Below are 21,800 nucleotides of genomic sequence, written 5' to 3'. Positions count from 1 at the left end.
AGGGCCTCAGATAAATGTAAATTTCCTCCCCACCCGAACCTTCTAGAAATATCCAAGCACAACTCATCATCATGGCGGAGATCTTCCATCATGATGGAGATCATCATCAACATACAGGCACTGAGAGCCCACTACAGTTCATACAGGCTTAGGATTCTGTCCTGTTGACCTTTAACGTTGGGTGTCAAACCTACCCTGGGGAGCATAGATGGATGGGGGCACGAATAGCTGCAGGTTGGCGTTATACTGAAGAAAACGGGGGAGCCCACACCCTGAGATACAAATGCCTCCTGAGGACCCTCAGCTAACCAGGTTCGAAGGTGTTTTCTCCAAAGCAGCGGGGAATGGGGGGGATGCTGGGGCGGCCTCGGCGCCAAAGGTCGCGTTCATGGCTCTCTTTGGGGAGGCTCGCGGGCGCGCGGCGTGAAACGGGGGGCGTCGTGGCGCAGGCGGGCGCGCGGCCGCCAGGTGGCACCAGGGCCCGGGGCCTGGGCGCCGCCCGCGGCGGGGCGGGGACGCGAAGGGGTTAAAGAGTTGGCGGAGGCGCGGCGGCGGCGCTTCGGGGAAACCCACCGGGGCGCGCGGAGGAGGGAGCGGCCGGGGGCTGCGGAGCCCGGCGCCGCGCCGGGCGGGGGCGCGGCCAATCGGGCGGCGGGCCCGGCGCGCGCGGAGCCAGGCGACATGGAGGGAGGCGCGGCGCCCGGCCGCCCCTGACGCGCCGCTCGTCCCGGTGGTCGGCGAGCCCGAGCCGCCCGGGGCCCCGCGGCGCGGAGATGAGCAGGTCCGCGGCGCTGCTGCTCTGCCTGCTGGGCTGCAACGTCTGGAAGGCGGTGACCAAGACGCTGCGGGAGCCGGGCGCCGGAGCCCAAGGTCGGTGCGCGCGGGGGCCGGCGGCGGCGGGCTTTGTGTCGGCCGGGCCTGCCGCAGAGGCGGCGGCGGCGGGCGGCTCTCGGGCCGCATTGTGTCGCGGCGGCCGGAGCCCCAGCCGCAGCCGCCGGGCCTGCAGCCCCCGCGCCGCGCTCCCGAGGGCGCAGCGCCGCCCGGGGCCGCCGAGGTGCCGGGCAGATGCTCCCGAGGGGCGGGGGCCGGAGGGGGTGCGGGCGGCACCAGCTGTTGCTGCTACGGCTGGCTCGTTGGCTGCCTCCGAAGGTCCTTTCCTTTATGCCGCGACACCGACACGCGGCTCCATCTCCCCCTTCGCCCGGGCGAGAGGGGCTCCCCGGGGTCGCCGCGCCCGCTCCCCCTTCGGGCTTCGAGTCCTGGAAGCCCGAGCGCGAAGGCTGCTGCGCTCGGCCCTTTTGTTGTGGCGGGCGAGCGGGTGGCTGCCGCCCCTGGGGTGCCCCCTGCGCCCCGGGACCCCGAGGTCCCCGGCCGCTGCCCGCCACCAGCCTGCCGCAGTTTGGGAAAGTTTCAGGGTCTCTTCCTCCTCCGCATCCGACGTTTTTTTCAGGCCTTAAGGGATTTGCCTAGAGACCCAGGAATCACCCCGGAAGGGGAGAAAGAATTGGAACGAGGAGGCCCTTATCACTTAAAAAAAAAAAAAAAAATCATTTCCAGGTCTGTATGTCGCCAGCGCATGCCTTTTGTCTAATCTTTGGCCTCTGCAAATCTGCTTTCCAGCCCTGAGAGTAATGTGGTCGCCTCTGAGAATGGCCACGAGCCTACCTTTTGTTTTTAAAATAAGGATTTATTTTGGGGGAACCCTGAAACTCCCTTTGCACGCGTTGGTGGGGACAAAATCCAGTGCTTCTCTGTTGCTGTCTTTTCCAAAGGGTGAGTGAGGCCGCCACAGATGAGCATCTGCGTCCACCCGGGACACTGCTGCCAGGCCTCCCTCCAGCCTCTCAGGTCGCCCGCGACGGTTTCTCTGCAGCCCTGTAGACCCCCAGACTCCTTACCCGTGTCCTCACCTCTTGAAGTCTGCCTTGCAGACGAATGAACGAGGAGCGCTCCATCCCTGTGTCCTCTTGCTCACGCCTGCCTTAGGCCCTTTCCTCGTGCAAGCCCCATCCCCTTACATCACATAATCAGAACCGGGTCCCGGGAGCAGAGAACCCTGGATAGACTTCCACCCCTGATGTTGTGACAGGAAAGGCAGGTTCTACCCACAGTCTGCGGGGTTTGGTTTGTTACCTACGTGTTGAATTAAAGGTTTTCATCTCCATTGCTTGCAGTATCATTTGCTGCCGTCTCTTTAATGCATTGCTTTTTCTAGAGCTATGGTATAATATGACCATTATGAATTGTGCATAAATTTAGTAATGTATGTTATGGAATGGGGGACATTGACAAGGTACAAAAAGACCCGTATGTCTGGTCATGTGGGAAACGAATGTTTAGGACATTAGATCATCCGTGTTGAATTGTAGCCTCTTTCATTAATACTCCTCTGCTCTTTGGATCAGCTATTTTAGTGAATATGAGATTTGTGTATCAACGAAGCCGTTCATTCCCAAGAGCAGTTGAATTTTTTGTTCTGCACTTGAAATCACAATATATAGATACATTAAGTTCATACACTCGTAAAGTAGGGGAAGGCATGTCCTCAACTGAAAAGAAAGAGTCATGACAACACCTACTACATTTAGGTCGAAGACCACATTTTACAGAGATCTTTCTGGTCAAAATCAGATTGGGTAACGAAACTCTGAGAAATGGAATAATCTGTGAAGTGGGTGAGAAATGGTCAACCTCTGAGGATATTTATGCCATGACTAGGAGTGTTGTGGTATATGGTATAGTTTGAGTGGAAGATCAAATAGCTTGAAATATTTATTCCCCGTAGATTACTTCCTTGATTGGATAGGATGGCTCTTTAAAGAGTTGAGCCCAGGAGCGCTACCAGAAGTCAGGGTCTCAGTAGCTGGCATCTGGGTTTTGGGCTAGTACCATTTTTAAGGGAATCGACAGTTACTAGTTTGACAGTGGAAGGTCACCTTCACTTGACTGAGTTCTGACAACCATCTTGACAGTTTTTGTAACAGTGTTTTAATTGCTGTCTTCTCTACTCTCCTGGATCACATACACAGTGAAGACAAATGCCGCATCTGATTTCACTTTCCATTTTCCACGGCACGTTGTAGATTGTTTTGCACACAGTCAGTGCTGAATGGGTGAAGGACTGAAGACGGCTAATACATATACTACAGTGCAACATGTGATTGTCATTGTTAGCATGCATTTGATTTAATTTAAGAAAACTTCAGTGATTACCTTCTCCAAAACCCAATTTGTAAGAGTTTTGCTTTTCTTGTAGAAACTGTTACTTGGATCATACTTTGAATATGCCTTGTGCACACACAGACATTGTGCGCCAGCGGAGTTTAGAAATTACCTAGGAAACACTAGTTAGAGACCTCGAACACACGTATCGTATACTATAGTATTGTAATTAGATTCTTTGACTAGATGACACCTTCTTTATGAAGTGGATCTTTATTATGTCTTCTGAGGAAACTAACATCTGAAAAATTTCTTGGCATTACTTTGCTCTTTATATATTCAAGATAAAATTTAATGTTTGGCTTCAGATTCTCTCTTCTTACTGTAGCTGCTTTGAATCAGCAAAGGGATTTCAAAGGCAACGGTTAGTTGTCACAGTGAGGCTTGGGTTTGCCAATCATGAATTTGAACTTGCTCTAGAATATGACTGCATGTTTTTATTAAGTGTTTTTGTCTGAGTTGCTCTAAAATGCTTGTAGGATCTAATTTTGGTGGGGGGGGAATTTTATAGAAACTGTTATGCAGAAGTATTGCCTAATTTTGACTTTTCTTCACCTCTTACAAACTGTGCATTGAGGCCGGCCTGATAGAGGGGGCCTCTCCTTGAAGAGCAGTGAGCTGTGCAGATGTATTCTATAGAGATGTATTTTTGAAGCCCAACACCGTCTTTGTGTGCCAAAAGAAAGGTCAGAGCTAGGTTAAGGACTTGGTGCTCAGACTTCTATTGTATGATCTCTACTTTGCTGCTCATTATCGAATAGGAAAGTATTTTGCAACGATGTGCTAACTTTTTGTTCATCTCAGAAAAGCTACAATCTGTCATAACATTGGAGGTGAATGGTTGGCTGTCTCTCTTCTCTCTGAGAGGTCTATTCTTTGCTAAACTCAAATTTCAGTTACTGGAACACTGGGATCAGTTAAAAGACCCTGAAGCAATGTAAGTTATCAGGGGGATCATCCAACAAGCATGACTTATGCTGACAGTATATTAAGAGCATTAACATCTAAATAAAACTCATGGGCTCACATCTTGGGAAACTGGAGGACTTGGACTTGCAGAGGCCGCTGGGCTTCATTGCAACCCAGGTGTGGGAACTCTATACAGAAGCAACAGCAATGCCTAGGGAGTTTCTGGCAAAGTCTTTGAAATGACGTTATGAACTATTTTTGTACCCTATTTGTACTTATCCTATAATACTTTGTAATTTATAGCTTATTAGCTTAAAATCCTAACCAAAAGAAAAAAAAATACTGCATGGATTTCTAAACTAATAGCTTGCAAATTAAAGTACTTTCTGAGTTTTAATCAACACTTCATTTTGAACAAATTACTGATTTCTCTCTAAATCTGTGTATCTTTATTGTTGTTGGTAAATACTAATTTAGTAACTTTACTAAATACTACTTAATGAAAACACATGGAAATAAGTTGGACAAACAACAGATATGTATGATACTATATAATGAAGGAAAAATTGACTAAAAATATATTTCAGAAATCTAGATGTCCTGTGATGATGCCTACCTTTTATACTTTTTGTGAAACATGTCTAATGGGAATTACTATATATGTCAATAATGCTGTTCTAGTTTGATCAGGTTACAGAGAAGTATTGTAAACAAGTCACTTTCACTTGATTTCACCAAATGTGGCATCAGGATTTTTAAAGACCACACTTCTGGCTAAATTATTCAGTTCCAGCAAACGTAGAACTCAATGTATTTTAGAAATTAAGCTTCAGCACTCTAAGTAGACCAATTAATTCTATGAAATAATTGTTTTTGAAAGAAATTCTACAGTGTGACAGAATTTTTAAAGAAATTCTACAGTTTTAAGAAAAGCATTATTTCTGTAAAATCGAGCTTGTAAACAGGCAAAATTTGAGGCAGTTAACCACTTTAGAAAGGGCTTCATAAGAAGTTCTCTTAAACAGGTCAATCATCGTATTTAAGATGATTCTCCCTTCCTCTGATCAAGCCTCTGTTTGAAATGATTTGGCAGCTCCTCTTCCTCTCAGATTCAAGTCAGTCCGCAAACATTTGTTCTTTTTTCTTTTATTTACCCTTATAGTATTCATTAATCTCTACAGATTCCAATAATTAAACCCTTTTATCTGGATGACTCCACCTTTTCCATGTCTTGCCTTGATCTGGTGTCTTAGCTCTATTTCTTTATATTCAAGAAGCTACTAGGCATCTCCATTTCAGTGCACTGTGTTTACCTCAAACTGCTCATCTTCCAGCCTCCTTCCCCAACCCGGCGTACCTGAAGTTCTCCATCAACTAGACTCGAAATCTGGGTGTCCCCTTAGGTCCTTTCTCTACCTTATAATCCATACAGTTGGAAATCTCACAGGTACATTTATATAGCACATGTATATAGATGTGTTTAGATCAAAATAGATGCATTTATGTATATCAGAAGGATCTTGGAGGTCAAGTTTATACTCCTTGTTCTGGAGAAGAGGAAACCCAGGCCGAGAGAAGTTAAGTGACCTGAGGTAGTGGTGCTCTCTAGCCACACAGACCCGATGGTAGGTGGAATAATGGCCCCCAAAGATGCCCACGTCCTGATCCCTGGAACCTGTGAATATATTACTTTACGTGGCAACAGGGACTTTGCAGAGCTAATTAAGTTAAGGATCTTCGGATGGGAAGATTAGTCTGGATTATCCAGGTGGGCCCAACATAATCACAAGGATCTTTATAAGACAGAGGCAGAAAAATGAGAGTCAGAGAAGTTGACATGACAGAGAGAGATTGAAGATGTTACTCTGATGGCTGTGAAGCTGGAGGAAGGGCCAGGAGCCAAGGAATGCAAGTGGCCTCCAGAAGCTGGAAAAGGCAAGGAAACGGATTCTCCCCTAGAGCCTCCAGGAGGAATGCTGCCTAGTAGACACCTTGACTTTAGCCCAGTGATACTGATTTTGGGCTTCTGACCTCCCAGACTGTAAGATAGTAAATCCATGTTGTCTTAAGCCACTGAGTTGTGGTAATTTGTTATGGTAACGATGGGAAACTAATACAGACCCTGACCCGAAGAACTGTGAAAAGAGATGCACCCGTACGGTCAGGGTAATGGTCCAGTCTGGACCACTTTGGGGGGCCAAGCTACTGAACATAACGTTGGGAGAAGTGCATGGAATTTTTGCATCTGTTTAACAAAATTCTGCAAATTGGAGCCATGTTGGGGATCCCTGGAGAATGCCTCAGGGATCTCCACTACCACTGCCAAAATAACTTTTTTTTTTTTCCAGATGAGCTCAGTGGGCTGTGACTTTTCTCTTATTCATAAGCAAGCTGCATCAAGTCCTCTGTGTGCCTTCCAGAGTTAGGATTATTCTCACCTACAAGGAGAATGTGGAGCCTCCCAAATCCCTGCCAAAAGCCACTTTTAGGAATCTCACTTGCTTTCAAACTTTGCTCTAATCTTTGTAGAAACATAAATTTTTGTTGTTAGTCCTGCGGCATCAGTTCCAACTCCCAGGACCCTGTGTCCAGCAGAGCAGAACCCTGCCCGGTCTTTCTGCGCCATCCTCTCACCTTTGGCGGTGTATTGGACAATGCTCCACTGCTATTCATAGGGTTTCCATGGCCGGTTTTTTCGGAAGTGGCTGGCCAGGTCCTTCTTCCTAGTCTATCTTAGTCTGGAAGCTCCGCTGAAACCTGTCCACCATGGGTGACCCTGTAGGTACTTGAAATACCATTGGCAGGGCTTTTAGCATCATAGCAACACACAGCACCACTGTATGACAACCGACAGACCGGTGGGGTGGTTCCCTGACAGGGAAACGAACCCAGGCTGCGGTGGTGAGTGCACCGAATCTTACCCGCTGGACCACCAGGGCTGGCTAGACATATATCTGTTGGTAACTAAATGAAGTAAAAGAAAATTGTGATTGGATGTCACCATAGGCCCCCAATGCCTTTATATAATAAAATGATAGGGGACCCCCCCCAACTTGGAATGGCGTCCCAAGTGTCAGAGACTCAATACCCCCTCTTATATTTCTCCGCCTCTCTTAGGCCGATGAGTCCCATTAGCTCCAGGCCAGGACCACATGAACAATTGAAGATGCCCCCACGCAGGCAGAGGGCAGAAGCAGCATGGAAACACGTGGATAATTCTCGACACTGCACCTGTTAGAGAGTACAGAAAGAATGAAATTACTTGGTCTCCTGCAGTTTCCATCTCACTGGGAGAAAGAGAATTAAGTTCAGTGCAGCCCAGAGAGGGAGGGCGTGTGAACAGAACAGTGTGGGCAGAATTTGGGCTGGGCAGAATTTGGGCAGGTCCCAGAACAGCTGCCAAAGGGGTCACTGGCTATTTGGTGGAGTGGCATGGTATTCAAACCTCATGGCCTGGGAGAAGAAGGTTAATGAAGTGTCCTGGCATGAGCTCCTCCCAAGGAACCAAACTCAAGAATGGAGAGAAGCTTGAACCTTTTCGATTTCAGGGCTTTGGTCAAAAGGTAGATAAATGATGGAGAAAGGAAGGAATCACTCAGCTATTTTAAGGCTGACGACCTTGCCTCATGTTCAGGTATCACTGGTTGTCACATCTGCTCTGACTGAGCTTCCTGCCTCCCTCTTAGGAGGATCCTTGTAATTACATTGGGCCCACCTGGGTTATCCGAAATAACCTTCCCATCATATGTCATAAACATCCATTCGTTCATTCCTCTTCATTCGCACTACCATGCATACCTTAGCCCTCATAGGGTACTTGCTGAAGACAGCGTGTCTTTCTCTCTCTCTGTTTTAGTCTGTTCTTTCAACCCAGGCGCTCTCCTATGATGTCCCTCTTCGAACACCATTTTATTCGTGTCTCTCTTCTGCAGACGAATATTTAATATTTTCCTGTTGCCCAGAATATGAAGTCTAAATTATTAAGTCTAGCCTTTCCTCACTTGCCTGTTCCAACTTTATCTCCTATTATTCACCAGTTCAAATCAGCCTCTCCAGCTAGAATGTTCCATCCTTTGTCCCCTGGATGACTGTTGTACCTCCTCACTTTCCTTCACCTACAGCTATGTGTTGCTTTTCTGCTCTTGAAATCCTAAATATTAAGCATCTGCTGTATAAAGACAGTGTGCTGAATACTTATGAGACAAAAAAGGGGTGGTGTGGAGGGGGACAATGTATTTTTGGTAAGCTTGATTATTTAGAAGTCCTTACAATCTGATATTTTACAATCCAATTGGAAAATAAATGGAAAAATAAATGAATCAAGTAGGAAGGACATCACTAAGGTACTTTTTATGTAATTAAGCAAGAGTCTCTTGGAGTAAGATGAAACCCACTAACACTTGTATGACTGCAAGTCCAGCTGTCAGTTGTCTGTGATGTTCATTTCTAGATATTTCAAGGATTTATCCACAGTGGGACACAGGACGTTTTATTTCAGAGGGCATATGCATGCAGTACATCACTCAGTGCTCCTAAAAGTTGTAAGTTAGGTAAGAGGCTTCCTTTTGGTGAGCAAATATTTAAGCAGCGACAGCATTGATTGGACGTTATTGGTGCTACAGTAGTTTCCAATGTCAGTTGATGCTCTGAATGATAATTACAGAAACAGTTAGGTGAAACTCAGATTACTTAAATTGTATGGGGAGATTAGATGATCAATAGGGATTTAATATGTTCATCAAATATTTTGAACCCTTAATTTTATATAAAACATGTAAACACATAACTCAAATATGAGAACTGGCAAAGTCTTTTGGGATTTTGGAAAGTAGCAAATGCCATAGGAAAAGCTGTCTTAGGAAAAGATACCTAGAAAGTAAGTACTGAGTTTATAAAAGATTGGTTTGTTTTATTATTTTATTTGTTTTGTTTTAAGCTGTACCCCCAGGGATAGAGAAATGTCAGTTGAATGAGGAAAGACAACTATTTCCAAGTCAAATGAACATTTCATTTGCTTAGACTTACTTTTCTGAGCCTAGAATTTGAATAGAAAAACTATTGAAATCTTATTGAGGGAAAGACTTTTAATGTAATTTTAATGTAATTTTGGCAGAGCTGAACTAAAGACACTGAACACTTTGATTAAAGCTATCCTCAGTCCTTAAGGTGAGTCATATTAGTAAGACTTCTGATTTCCAAACAGTCATTAGTAGCACAGTCTCAGTGGATGAGGTTCCTTCTCTTCCTCCCTGTGCCGCGGGGTCTAGAGCTGGTGGTGGTTGGGTTCCTTTGCACCACAATTATGGCTTATATCTCCTCTCAGAGAGAAGGGTAGACAGGAAGCATTTTCTAATGGAAATTTATCTTAACAGAGAGAATTAAAGCACATGGAACTTGGGTCTTAAGATCTTATTAATAGCATTTCACTTGCTTATTCTTTTTTTTGGGGGGGGGCTGGGGAAGATCGGCCCTGAGCAGATCCTGAGGATCTGCCAATCCTCCTCTTTTTGCTGAGGAAGACCAGCCGTGGGCCAACATCCATGCCCATCTTATTAATGATTTGGATGAATACATTGCAGGGATATTGATCATACTCTCTTATGAAATAAAGGTGAAAAGAGGGGATGGCTTAGCCCTTTTGGGCTGCTGTAATAGAATACCATAGATCGAGTGGCTTATAAACAATAGAAATTCATTTCTCACAGTTCTGAAGGCTGGGAAGTCCAAGATCAAGGCACTGGCAGATTTCATGTCTCGTGAGACCCTGCTTCCGGTTAATAGATGACTCCTTTTTGCTGTGTCCTCAGGTGCCAGAAAGGGCGAGAGAGCTCTTTGGGGTCTTTTATAAGGGCGCTAATCCCATTCACGAGGGCTCCACCCTCATGACCTAATCACTTCCCAAGGTCCCCACCTTCAAACACCATCACATTAGGGATTAGTTTTCAACATATGAATTTTGGGGGGACACGAACATTCAGTCAGTAGCAAGGGGGCTTGCAAAATTTAGATTAAAAAGAAAAATCTCTGCAGGCGGTAAAATGAGTTAAAGTTAACAAAATTGCAGAATAGAAAAGAAGAAACCTGTTTTTTTTTAGTCATTGGGAAAAAGACTTAGATCTTTTGGGTGACTATAAGATTAGTCAAGTAAAGAATAAATAGAAAGTGTGACTTGGTAACCAAAACTGCCAGGGTAGTCTTGGGCTGCCTTGATGAATGTGTGGTTCTGGAAAGCAGATCAGGACGTAATCCTACTGTGTCATGTGCTGGTCTGACCATACCTGAAGGATTGTGTTTGGTCCTAGATGCCAGATTTAAGGTTACCATTCACCCTCCAGAATACATTCTAAGAAGAGCTTGACATCAGGGTGCTTGGCTTCGTATGCTGTAGTTATCCATCTCATATGGTTATCCATCCATGATGTTAGCAAGTGCTGGGCTAGACCTGCAGGCCACTGTGTTCACACAACCCTCGACAGAAGACCTCATCCTGGCTGGTCATCGGAGGCTCAGCCCCAGAGTAGCTGAACTGAGTTCATCAGATGGAGAAAGTCCAGGCATTTTGTTGTTGTTTTTTAAAGCAAGGCAACTAAATGGGTAGCTTCAAAGTCTTGTTTGTGAAAGATGGTCCAGTTCCAGAGAATGTTTGATCTAGAGGAAAAAAGGATACAGGGAGACCTGTTAGGGAACCTCAGATATTTTAATGGCCATTGCATTACTTTTCTATTGCTGCCTTCACAAATTACCCCAAATGTAGCGGCTCGAAGCAACACCCATTATTATCCCACAGTTTCCATGGGTGGGACGTTTGAGCACAGCACGGCTCCACTGAGTTTCTGCTTTCGGTCTCATGAGGCCACAATCAAAGCATCAGCAGAGCTGTCCTCCTTTTTGGAGGCTCTGGGGAAGAATTCACTTCCAAACTCGTTGAAGTTGTAGTCAGAATTCAGTTCCTTGCCGATATAAGGCCGAAGTCCCTGTTTCCTTGCTGGCTGTCTGCCTGGAGCCTTTCTTGGCTCCTAAGGCCACGTGTATTCTTTGTCACCTTGCCCCTTCCATTGCTAAACCAGCAGCAGCACCTAGATCCTTCTCACACGTCAGATCTCTTGGGTTTCTCCTTCTACTGCATCTCTGACCACCACCAGAGAAACTTCTCTGCTTTTGAGGGCTCATGTGATTAGATTGGGCTGCCAGATAATCCAGGAAAGTCTTTCTGTCTTAAAGTCCATAACCTTATTTACTTCTGTAGTTCCTGTTGCCATTAACATAATATATTCGCAGGTTCCAGGATTGAGGGCGTGGACATCTTTGGGGGGCTCGTTCTGTCTGCTGCAGCCATACTGTAGAGGATGGGTCACATTGTCTCCAGTGGGCGGAAAGGATGGGGAGGCAGATCTCCCTGCCGTGGGGGAGGTTGAGGGTGATGCTGAGAGTGTTCTCTCGGCAAGTCCCAAGAAGGTTCTGGACAAGTGACTGCTCTATCCCTTCCTGCCCTGAGACTTTAGAACTCTAGCGTGGCCTTGCATGCAAGGAAAACCTAAAGCAGCGTATGCGATACCAGATGCTATATTTAAAGTGGTCCTGAGTTTTTGTATTCTGACCCCAAGAATCTGAAAGTGAAGTTTATTTCCATAACAATCCCATGATTCACTAAATTCTTTGACTGGTAAATATTTATGATATCTCTGTTATACTTAATGTTAAATCGGTGTCATAGTGACAGGCATGCTCAACTTCATTCACTTAGATGTGAAGAAATAATAATGATTAGCTAACATGCATTGGGTGCTTAGTATATGCCAGGCGTGATGGATTATCCGTGATGGATTATCCATTATCCTTGATGGATTCTCTTATTGAATCTTCACATCAATCCTGCGAGGTGTGAATATGCCTCATTGTATAGAAGAGGAACGTGAGGCGCAAAGAAGTGAAGCCATTTACCCAAAGTCACATCGTAAGTGGCAGAGGCCAGCGCGTGACACTAGGCAGCCTAGCCTTCACCCTCCGACTATACCGCTTTGTGACTTGAAGGATTAAGTTATAATTTCACACACTTTGGATTCTCATGGCATTTTACCATTATATATAAGGGGCTCTGGATGGGCCTGGTCGTTTTTATGAAGAAAGACCAAAATACCCCATTGTGTGGTCTCTGTTTGCCTTTGAACCATGGAAAGCAACTCTGAGCGGTTAATTACCGAGCAGCTCCTAAGAGCAAAGCTGTGTGCTTGGTGCTGTGTGGGATCCACATGTGTAGAAGCGATAAGAAGCTTGCACAAATAACTCTCCTGAGCTCTTGAGGGAGGTCCAGTCGAGCAGGGTGGGATTTGGGGTTACACCCAGCTGGGGCTGGGGGGAATCTTCTGGCTTGTGTTCAAAGCCCATTAATGTATTTGGCAAACTGTTTATGTAACAAGAGAAACTTGTTAGAACCCAGCAATTGGAGAGGTGGGGGTAGGGAAGGATGTGGTTATTTGTAGAACTGTCCTTCAGGTCTGTTTGGATTCTAAAGCATAATGAGATGCCCTTGTTCTCCTATGGCATCAAGGGAGGGCTTTGTTTACTCTGAAGTGAGTGTGAAATACCGGTATTTGTTTGGTATTTGAACTTACTTGCAAAAATTTAATCTTTTTCACTCTTTAAAAAAAGGCTTCTTAGGGGCTGGCCCAGTGGCACAGCAGTTAGGTTCTCACGCTCCCTCTTTGGCAGCACAGGGTTGGAAGGTTCAGATCCTGGGCGCGGACCTACGCACTGCTCTTCAAGCCATGCTGTGGCAGCTTCCCACATACCAAAAAAAAAAAAAATAGAGGAAGATGGGCATAGATGTTAGCTCAGGGCTAATCTTCCTCAGCAAAAAAGAGGAGGATTGGCAACAGATGTTAGCTCAGGGCTAATCTTCCTCACCAAAAAAAAAAAAAAAAACAAGGAAAAAGCTTCTTAGTTCCTCTTTGCTTATACAATGATCCTGAAAAATCAGTTTTTAAATGATGTTATGGGACTGTAACATTTTTTTCAACTTGTTTCATGAAAATGTTTGGTCGTACAAAAAAACTGAAAGAATTTTACAGTGAATACCCATACTCACCACTTACATTCTACAATTAATATTTTACTATACTTGCTTTATTACTTATCTATCAATTATTTCATCCTTCTATCCATCCATTAACCTTTCTTATTTTTTGATGCATTTTAAACTTTGTATTAGATACCAGCGCCCTTTCCTCCAAATACTGCAGCATGCATATCATTAATTAGTGTTAAATATTTGCTTATGATTTTTTTCTCATAGGAAAATTTATATACAAGGAAATACACAAATCTTAAGTGTTGACATACATACACCTGTGCAACCCCAAATCCCATCATGATACAGAATATTACCATCATTCCAGAAAGTTCCCTTATGCCCCTTCTCAGTAAATCCCTGCCCCTATCCCTTAGAGGCAACCACTATCTCATTTTTTCCGCCATAGATTACTTTTTTGCCTGTTCTAGAACTTCATATAAATGGAATCATACAGTACGTACTCCAGCTTCTTTTATTCACCATAGCATTTTTTGACATCCATCTATTTGTTGCTTGTATCAGTAGATTGCTTATTTTTATTGCTGAATAATATTTCGCTGGGTGAATATTCTACAGTTTGTTTATCCATTCTCCTATTGATAGACACACACATTGTTTCTGACTTTTGGCTATTGTAAACATAGTTGCTGTGAACATTTTTATACAGTTGTTCTGTGGACGTGTGTGTTCATTGCTCTTGGGAAAATACCTAGGAGCAGAATTGCTGGATTATAGGGTAGGTGAATGTTTAGTCTCATAAGAAACTGCTAGACATTTTTCCAAATTGGTTGTATCTTTCTGTACTCCCACCAGAACATATGTGAGACTTTCTGTTGCTCCATATTCTCACCAGCATTTGTTGGTGCAAGTCTTTTTAATTTTAGCCATTTTGGTGGGCAGATTTATATATATTAGATAGATAGATAGACAGGCAGACAACGTAGTGCATGCATTTCCTTTTCCAGCTATAAATGGCTTTAGTTTTTGCAGAGTGTTGGAGCACTGTTAGAAATCAAAATTGAGATTTCACCATTATGTTAATGTTTATTTTCAACAATGTTTTAATGCAGACTTTTATTTTTCTTTGGTATTCTCTTCAAGTCTATTACATGATCAAATTATCTCCTCAATTAATATCCCATCTCATCATGTAGAACCACTTTATCACATACCTACTAGATAAGCTATGATGCATGTGTGCATATGTGTATGTTGTATGTCACGGTGGAGAAGGAATAGGAGAGAAAAAGAAAATAAAAATAACCCTTCCAGGGTCTAATTTGCATACTGCGAATGCAAAGCTAGAGGTTATATAGGACTATTTCGACACCTGTTCTCTTTAAAAGAAGCCTAAATGTATAAGCCAGTTGGAAGGTGCAAGAATCCATACACTCAAACCAGTACCAGCATCTCTTAATGACTAAGCAGCTTCTAGAAGTTACTTGGGACACTTTATTAACCCTTTTGAGTCGTTAGTTTATTGAGCCAATTCTTCAAAGTATTCTAATAGCCTTTTAAAAAAGTTAAGATAAAGTTCTAAACATATCTGTTCACAGAAGTCAGGAAATTTGAATCAGATTTGAGCATACCAAGAGGTGATCTACTGTAAACAGTGAAATTCCTTGAGATTTAAAAAGCTCCGCTAAAGACTGGGTATATCATTTGGAAATTTAGACAAGATATGATTGTTTCCTTATTTCCCCTGCCTGTGCCCTTAACCTGTATAAATATACATTTGGCATTTCAAGTGAATTTCATGGAATTGAGCTGTTGCAGAGATCCATGACTGGGATTGGGAAAGAAGTGGGTGTTGGAGTCAGGTCCTCTGTTTTCCCTCCTATTTCATCTTTCATGTGGCCTTTCCTGACTTTTAGTGTATTTCAGAGCTGCCTACTTTTTTGAAACTGTATCCATGCAAAGAACAGTAGCACCTGTGTGCAATTTCCCTGATGTATATACTGTTACCGTTTTAGTGAAGGTGCTTTCTGCAAGCCTCTCCCTGGCTTCTTTGGACTTCCACGCAGACAGAATTAGTGGCATAAATAGCCCTTCTGTTGTTTATATTAAAATACAGATTTTATAAAAAGAGAGGATTTTTTCCAAACTTAGAACATGTTCCTGCTTCGTTGTTAATGAGATACATTTGATACGTTCAGTCTGATTCCTGCATGTGGAACCTCCGAGCCCCACATATATTCAGTGTTGAACGTGTTAGAAAGTCATCCTCTGAGAACTGCTGGTCACTCTATTATTGTGTCGATATTTTTTGATATTAAGAAAATCTGTGGTTATTCCAAGTTAGGAAACAGAATAGCGTTAGGTAAATGCGAGTCTATTATTCCAAATAGAAGAGCCGTGTCTGTTTCTTAAGGATGGCATGAAAGAATTTGTGTTTAATGTCATTTGATGATTTAAAATATTCCCATCTAATCAGAGGTTGGAGGTGATTGGTTTTTAGATGCTTCCTTTAGAAGAAGGTTTTTCCCTTTTTGCTCGGCTGATCAATCTCTTTTCTTTGTTACTTCCCATCTGCTGTACGTGTTTTTGAATGTGTGATAAAGCATATGGGAAAGGGATAGAAAAGTTTAATGCATTCAACTGGTAAGAGTGGAGGACACGGTGTCTGCAGTCTGGTCAAGTTTACAGCCCATCTGCTGGAGCACAGGGAGCCCTTTTAAAATGTGGCTTTTCTCTCCAGGCTCTCTGTGCAGAGCCCCCTCAGCCCACGGATTGTCCAAATGTTACTAGTGAGACTGCAGCAAAATTAAGTCTCTCCTTCTTAAACGACTTCTCTTGGCAGGCGGGGCATATACTCAGTGCACAGTTTTATGGATACATTTTTTCCTTTGCTATAAACCTAGAGACTGCCTAGTGAAATTAAAGTCAGAAAATGATCCTTTTAGCTCACTCACTTGTTGGCAGAGCAAATGGTAAAATGGCTTTTAACATACACTTTGTATTTTCTTTAGAATTGATTCTTATGCTGTAACTTAGGTTTTTAGAGTTAAAATTGATAAAAAACTCCTGTGTACTTTCCCCACTACTGTTTGAAAGTTTTTTTTTTACCATCTTGAACCTCATTTGCCTTTTTAAATTTAAAAATAAAATCATTGCCTATAATGTTTTTTTCAGTGTCTTGATGGAAATCTATTAGATGTTATATTAAGTATTAAAGTTATGCGTTCTAAATCAGTATGTGTTAAAGTACTCCATATGCTAAGTAAACATGAGAAAAGAGTTACTAGCTTTTGGACCAGGGGTATTGTTTACGACGTGCACTCATAAGATAACATTTTCTTTCTTTTTTTTTTTTTTGGTGGGGAAGACCAGCCCTGAACTAACTTCTGCCAATTCTCCTCTTTTTTTTTTTTTTTTTTTTGCTGAGGAAGACTGGCCCTGGGCTAACATCCATGCCCATTTTCCTCCACTTTATATGGGACGCCGCCACAGCATGGTTTGCCAAGCGGTGTGTCGGTGCGCACCCGGGATCCGAACCGGCGAACCCCGGGCCGCCGCAGTGGAGTGCGCGCACTTAACCACTTGCGCCACTGGGCCGACCCCTAGATAACATTTTCTTAATTGAGTAGCGCTATTCCCTGTTTATGTCTTCCTATTTCTAAGCTCAGAATCCTTAGGGAGATGTTTACATGAGCAAATGGACTGGCAAGACTTGAAGTTAGATACTTCCTAACTTTATCTTCCTGTTAGCTGCTTCATGACTGATGAGCCACTCTTTATCCATCCACCCATCCATCCACCCACCATCCATCTACTCATCCACCCACCCACTCACTCATCCAGCCATCTATTCACTTGCCTATCTATCCACCCCCCATTCATTCACCCCCCCATCTATCCATCCCCATCTGTCCACCCTCCATCTGTCCACCCCCCTGTCTGTTCACCCACCCATCTATCCACCCACCCATCTATCCACCCACCCATCTATCCATGTACCCATCCGCCCATCCACCCATCCATCCATCCATCCGTCCATCCATCCATCAACCCACCCACTCATCCATCCAACAAAGAATCTTTCCTTACCTTTTGCCACTGAAATGTTGACATTACCTTAAATTTGTATAATCTATTACAGATTTCCAAGTGCTTTCAGATCCGTTATCTGTTTTGCTCCTCATAGTCCTGAGAGGTATTCCGGAGAGATGTTATTCCTTTTTATACATGAAAAAAGAAACAAGTGGCTTGAAGTCACACGCTGGTACAGCGTGGAGGTGGTAGTCTCACACACCTCCTCCTCTCTCCTCTTAGTGCATCTCTTGGTTGTTTTAGGCACTCACACTCACTGTTTCAGTCGTGATTTCTGCACGGGGACTCTCCAATCTGAGCCACCCAGTTCCTGGACAGCAGTCATGCTGCCCACCAAGCATAGCTCACATATTTATAATGAAAGTGGGCATTATCAGTCACTTCTTTTTTTTTTATTGTGAAATATTTGTTGTACATTATTGTTTATCAATCACCATATAAGTGCATCCCTCCACCCCTTGTGCGCACCCCCCACACCCCAGCCCCTGGTAACCACCAAACAGTTCTATCTGTCCGTGTGTTGGTTTATCTTCCACGTATGAATGAAATCATGCACTGTTTGTCTTTCTCTTTCTGGCTTAGTTCACTTAACATAATACTCTCCAGGTCCATCCATGTTGTTGCAAATGGGACGATTTTGTCTTTTTTTATGGCTGAGTAGTATTCCATGGTATATATATACCACATCTTCTTTATCCAGTCATCAGTAGAGGGACACTTGGGTTGTTTCCACGTCTTGGCTGTAGTGAATAATGCTGCGATGAACATAGGGGTGCATAAGCCTCTTTGGATTGTTGATTTCAGGTTTGTTGGGTAGATACCTAGTAGTGGGATAGCTGGATCATAAGGTATTTCTATTTTTAATTTTTTTAGGAATCTCCATATGTTTTCCATAGAGGCTGCACCAGTTTGCATTCCCACCAGCAGTGGATTAGGGTTCCCATTTCTCCACAGCCTCTCCAGCATTTACTGCTTTTTGTCTTGGTGATTATAGCCATTCTAACGGGTGTAAGGTGATATCTTAGTGTGGTTTTGATGTGCATTTCCCTGTTGATTAGTGATGTTGAGCATCTTTTCATGTGCCTATTGGCCATCTGTGTATCTTCTTTGGGGAAGTGTCTGTTCATTTCCTTTGCCCATTTTTTGATTGGGTTGTTTGTTTTTTTGTTATTCAGTTGTGTGAGTTCTTTATATATTATGGAGATTAATCCCTTGTCAGATATATGGTTTGCAAATATTTTTTCCCAGCTGGTGGGTTCCCTATTCATTTTGGTCCTGGTTTCATTTGCCTTGTAGAAGCACTTTAATCTATCAGTCACTTCTTATGGTTTCAAGCTCTAGGGATCCAAAGATAATTAAGATCTAGTCCCTGCTTTTCAAGAACTCAAGCTCCTCTGGGGGAAGCCCAGATTAACAGAAAGCACTGTAGGTAGGAGCAAATCATGTAGGGTACAGAGGAGGGAATGAGTAACTGGGCAGCCAGGAGGCTGCACAGGGAAGTGGCTTTCAAGCTGGAGTTTGAAGACTAAGAATTAATCATGCGGTGAAGAGGAGGAAGGTGCTCCCTGAGCCACACCAGCATCCCTGTGAATTGTAAGCTTTTTGGGGAACAAGAGAATAATGACCTCATCCAGAATCAAGCTTCCTGAATTTATTTATAAAGCAATAAAAAAGGGCTGCTTTTTTTCTTTTTTTGGCAGAATTATCAGTGGAGTTGCTCAGCTTGCTAATAAACTCATGTCTCCCACCACGGGGGCATAATGAGTAGTGGGTGTTATTGTAAGCCTGTGATCCAGTTGCCATGTCTGATCTATCGTCCTCTCCCAAATCATTATAAATCTCTTTTCCCATTTATTCTGCTGAGTTGGTTTAATCTTCAACCAGATACTCCAACATCAAAGGGTCTGGCTTTTCCAGCATAACTTTCCTTAACCTCCTCTGCTAATCTCATGTAATTTATTTAGAACACAATTAGCTGTCTTGGTTACTGATCTCCTTTACTTTCCTCATTCCTGTTCTTGCTTTTTCAATTGAGTTAATGGAAAGTGTCCACATCATAGCAATCAAAAGGGTACAGAAAGTTCAACCTTTTTAAAGTCAGTTTCAGCAGCAGAAGAAAGAGACTTTAAAAATTGTTGAAAATAGCCACTTACACCCAGATCTTAGTTTATATAAGGGTTATTGAATGTGCAGTGTTTATCTTTCCAAGTCCTAAAAGTGTTCAAGATAAGGAAGCTGATGCTAACTGTTGTAGTGATGGGGTGGGAGCAAATTAGTTCCCACTAAAGGAACTAAGGGAAAAGGCCCCTCCAGTGGTCCTCGTGGAGGCCACGGTAGAGACATCTCAGTGTGGGGAGTGCCTTCTAGGCAATCAGGAATGGATTGGAGGTTTCTTTAATTCTCTTGCCTTTGCAGGAATTGGAAGGGGCCAAGTTGTAGGGAGACCTGGATTTAAGTGCTATTCATTTATTCACTCACTCATTCATGGATATATTGAGTCCTCCTACTGTTTGTCAGGCAGTATAAAACAGATTCCTGAGCCCTAGTCTTCCAGAGTTTACAATGTAGTGGATGCAGTAGCTATTCAGTTAGTGGGACTGCTGTTCCAGATGGAAACAGATGTACCTAGGCCTGTTGTAGGACGCCTGTCTATAGCGTGGACTGTGTGCATGCATTCCTGTTCTGTGCTTTATATGGCACCAGCCTTGGCCTCTGCTGTGTGGTTCTAATTACATGTCATTTTTCTAGATAATGCTCTCAGTGACTTCCTGGCTGGCCGTGAAAACACCAGTTTGCTAACGAGTCAATTAACAATTCTCACAAAAACAAGAAAAAAATTTTATGATTGTATCTAAAATTGAACTTGAAAAATATTTTCCATTTCCTCCTACCCTATTAGTGTGCATAATTTAAAGGTGGCATTACTTTAGATGGTAGCATGAAGCCAAAGTGCTTTGAAACATTAAGGCTTGTGGATAAAGAAAAGGAAAATAGCTCTGTTACTTTAGAGAAAAAGTAAAGAAAACCAAAAAAGTGTTATAAAATGAAATGTAATATGATCAAAGTAGTACTTGATAGCTACCTACTGGGGGCTCCTTGCTCGTTCTCCATGTTACCTTTGGGTGTGGGGCGACCATGCAGAAAGCCAGCCAGTGTTGCTGTTTTAACCACTGCTTCCCAAGCGTCAGTGTGGGTATGAATCCCCTGCGGGTCTTGTTAAATGTAGATTCTGGTTCAGGGGGTCTGATGTGGCCCTAAGATGCTACGACTCTTACCATGCTGCTGGCTGGTGGACCACCCTTAGTATAGTGAGGCTCTCCCCTGCCCATCGGATCCTCATGTTTAAAGACAGGCGGAGGCATTCAATGGACGGCTTCCATTGAGTCTGGCTACTTTCATATGCCCTGTTAGGCTGCTACTTTTCCCTTAGATTTTTAACTTCTCAGTTCAAGAAAGCTACCTAGAAAATTCGTGCTCACCTTATTTAAAGCCCAGCTTCAGGAGACGTAGCTGATTTAGTGCATTATTCAAGTGTTGGGGTGGAACTTGGAAGGGATTTCACGTCTTTTTCTAGGTGAGGGTTCATTTGGTTGCTTCATTCATACAATTAAAATATTTATTATTATTATATCATTATTATATTGTATATATTATTTATTTATTTTGCAGAAGATTGGCCCCGAGCTAACATTTGTTGCCAATCTTCCTCTTTTTGCTTGAGGAAGATTGGCCCTGAGCTAACAACTGTGCGAGTCTTCCTCTGTTTTGTGTGTGTGACGCCACCACAACGTGGCTTGATGAGCGGTGTGTAGGTCTGTGCTTGGGATCTGAACCCGTAGACCCCGGGCTGCTGAAGCAGAGCATGGGAACGTAACCACTATGCCACCGGGATAGCCCCCTGTGTATATTATTATTATGTACATAATAAAAACTCTCCATAGCCCTCAGGGGTCCTAATCGTGGACTTCTGGTTCAGTTATCTTTAATCTTCCTGAAGGCCACCTGCAGTCCTACTGCGTGTATTTCTGACCCGATGAGAACTATTTCACGGAGCAACAGAAATACCAATATTGTCCTGGTTCCAGTTTGCACCTGATGTTGAACTACCTTTTTGTACTGTTTCTTTTTAAATGGAGGGAGCGTGACTGTGACAAACTGTAAAGCTTGCACATTTTGATCGGTTTCATGTTAGTGTGGTTTTTAGTATTGTGTAAACGGCATCTTGGATAATTCATTTATTGCCTGCTGTTTGGGGCTTGTTTAAAGAAATAATAGTTGACTGTCGTTACTCAGAGATGTAGACTCTCTGATTTTTTTCCCCATAATTTTTTATTTTTTTAAGAAGTGAGGAGTGACTAGATCTTTGAGTTGCTTTGTTCAAAAGACATGGTGTTTGCACCACACCCAGATAACAGCGCAGGCTCTGCCAGCTGCCCCTAGCTGCCTTTTCTCCTTTGTCCCTGTGAAGAAGATGGTTCAGGCACTGCTGAGGCAGCGGAATTCCTGAGTGACCTTATCGTAGTTTATCTCCCTGGAGATTCTTGGCTGC

The 21,800-nt window shown here is 43.4% G+C and overlaps 1 protein-coding gene across 1 annotated transcript in view; it reads left to right on the top strand.

The window, feature by feature from the left end:
• The first annotated feature begins 606 nt into the window (after positions 1-606).
• FAM171A1 (family with sequence similarity 171 member A1) overlaps positions 607-21,800 on the top strand; it is a 130,117-nt gene continuing 108,923 nt past the window's right edge. Inside the window, exon 1 of the mRNA XM_058532479.1 lies at positions 607-870. Within this exon, the coding sequence (XP_058388462.1) occupies positions 774-870 (97 nt within the window). The 5' untranslated portion in view covers positions 607-773. The remainder of the gene's footprint in view (positions 871-21,800) is intronic.

This window comes from Diceros bicornis, chromosome 36 (assembly GCF_020826845.1).
Source record: "Diceros bicornis minor isolate mBicDic1 chromosome 36, mDicBic1.mat.cur, whole genome shotgun sequence".
NCBI lineage: Eukaryota > Metazoa > Chordata > Mammalia > Perissodactyla > Rhinocerotidae > Diceros > Diceros bicornis.
The sequence above is the reverse complement of the archived record's forward strand: the minus strand, read 5'-3'. Positions and strand labels throughout refer to the sequence as shown.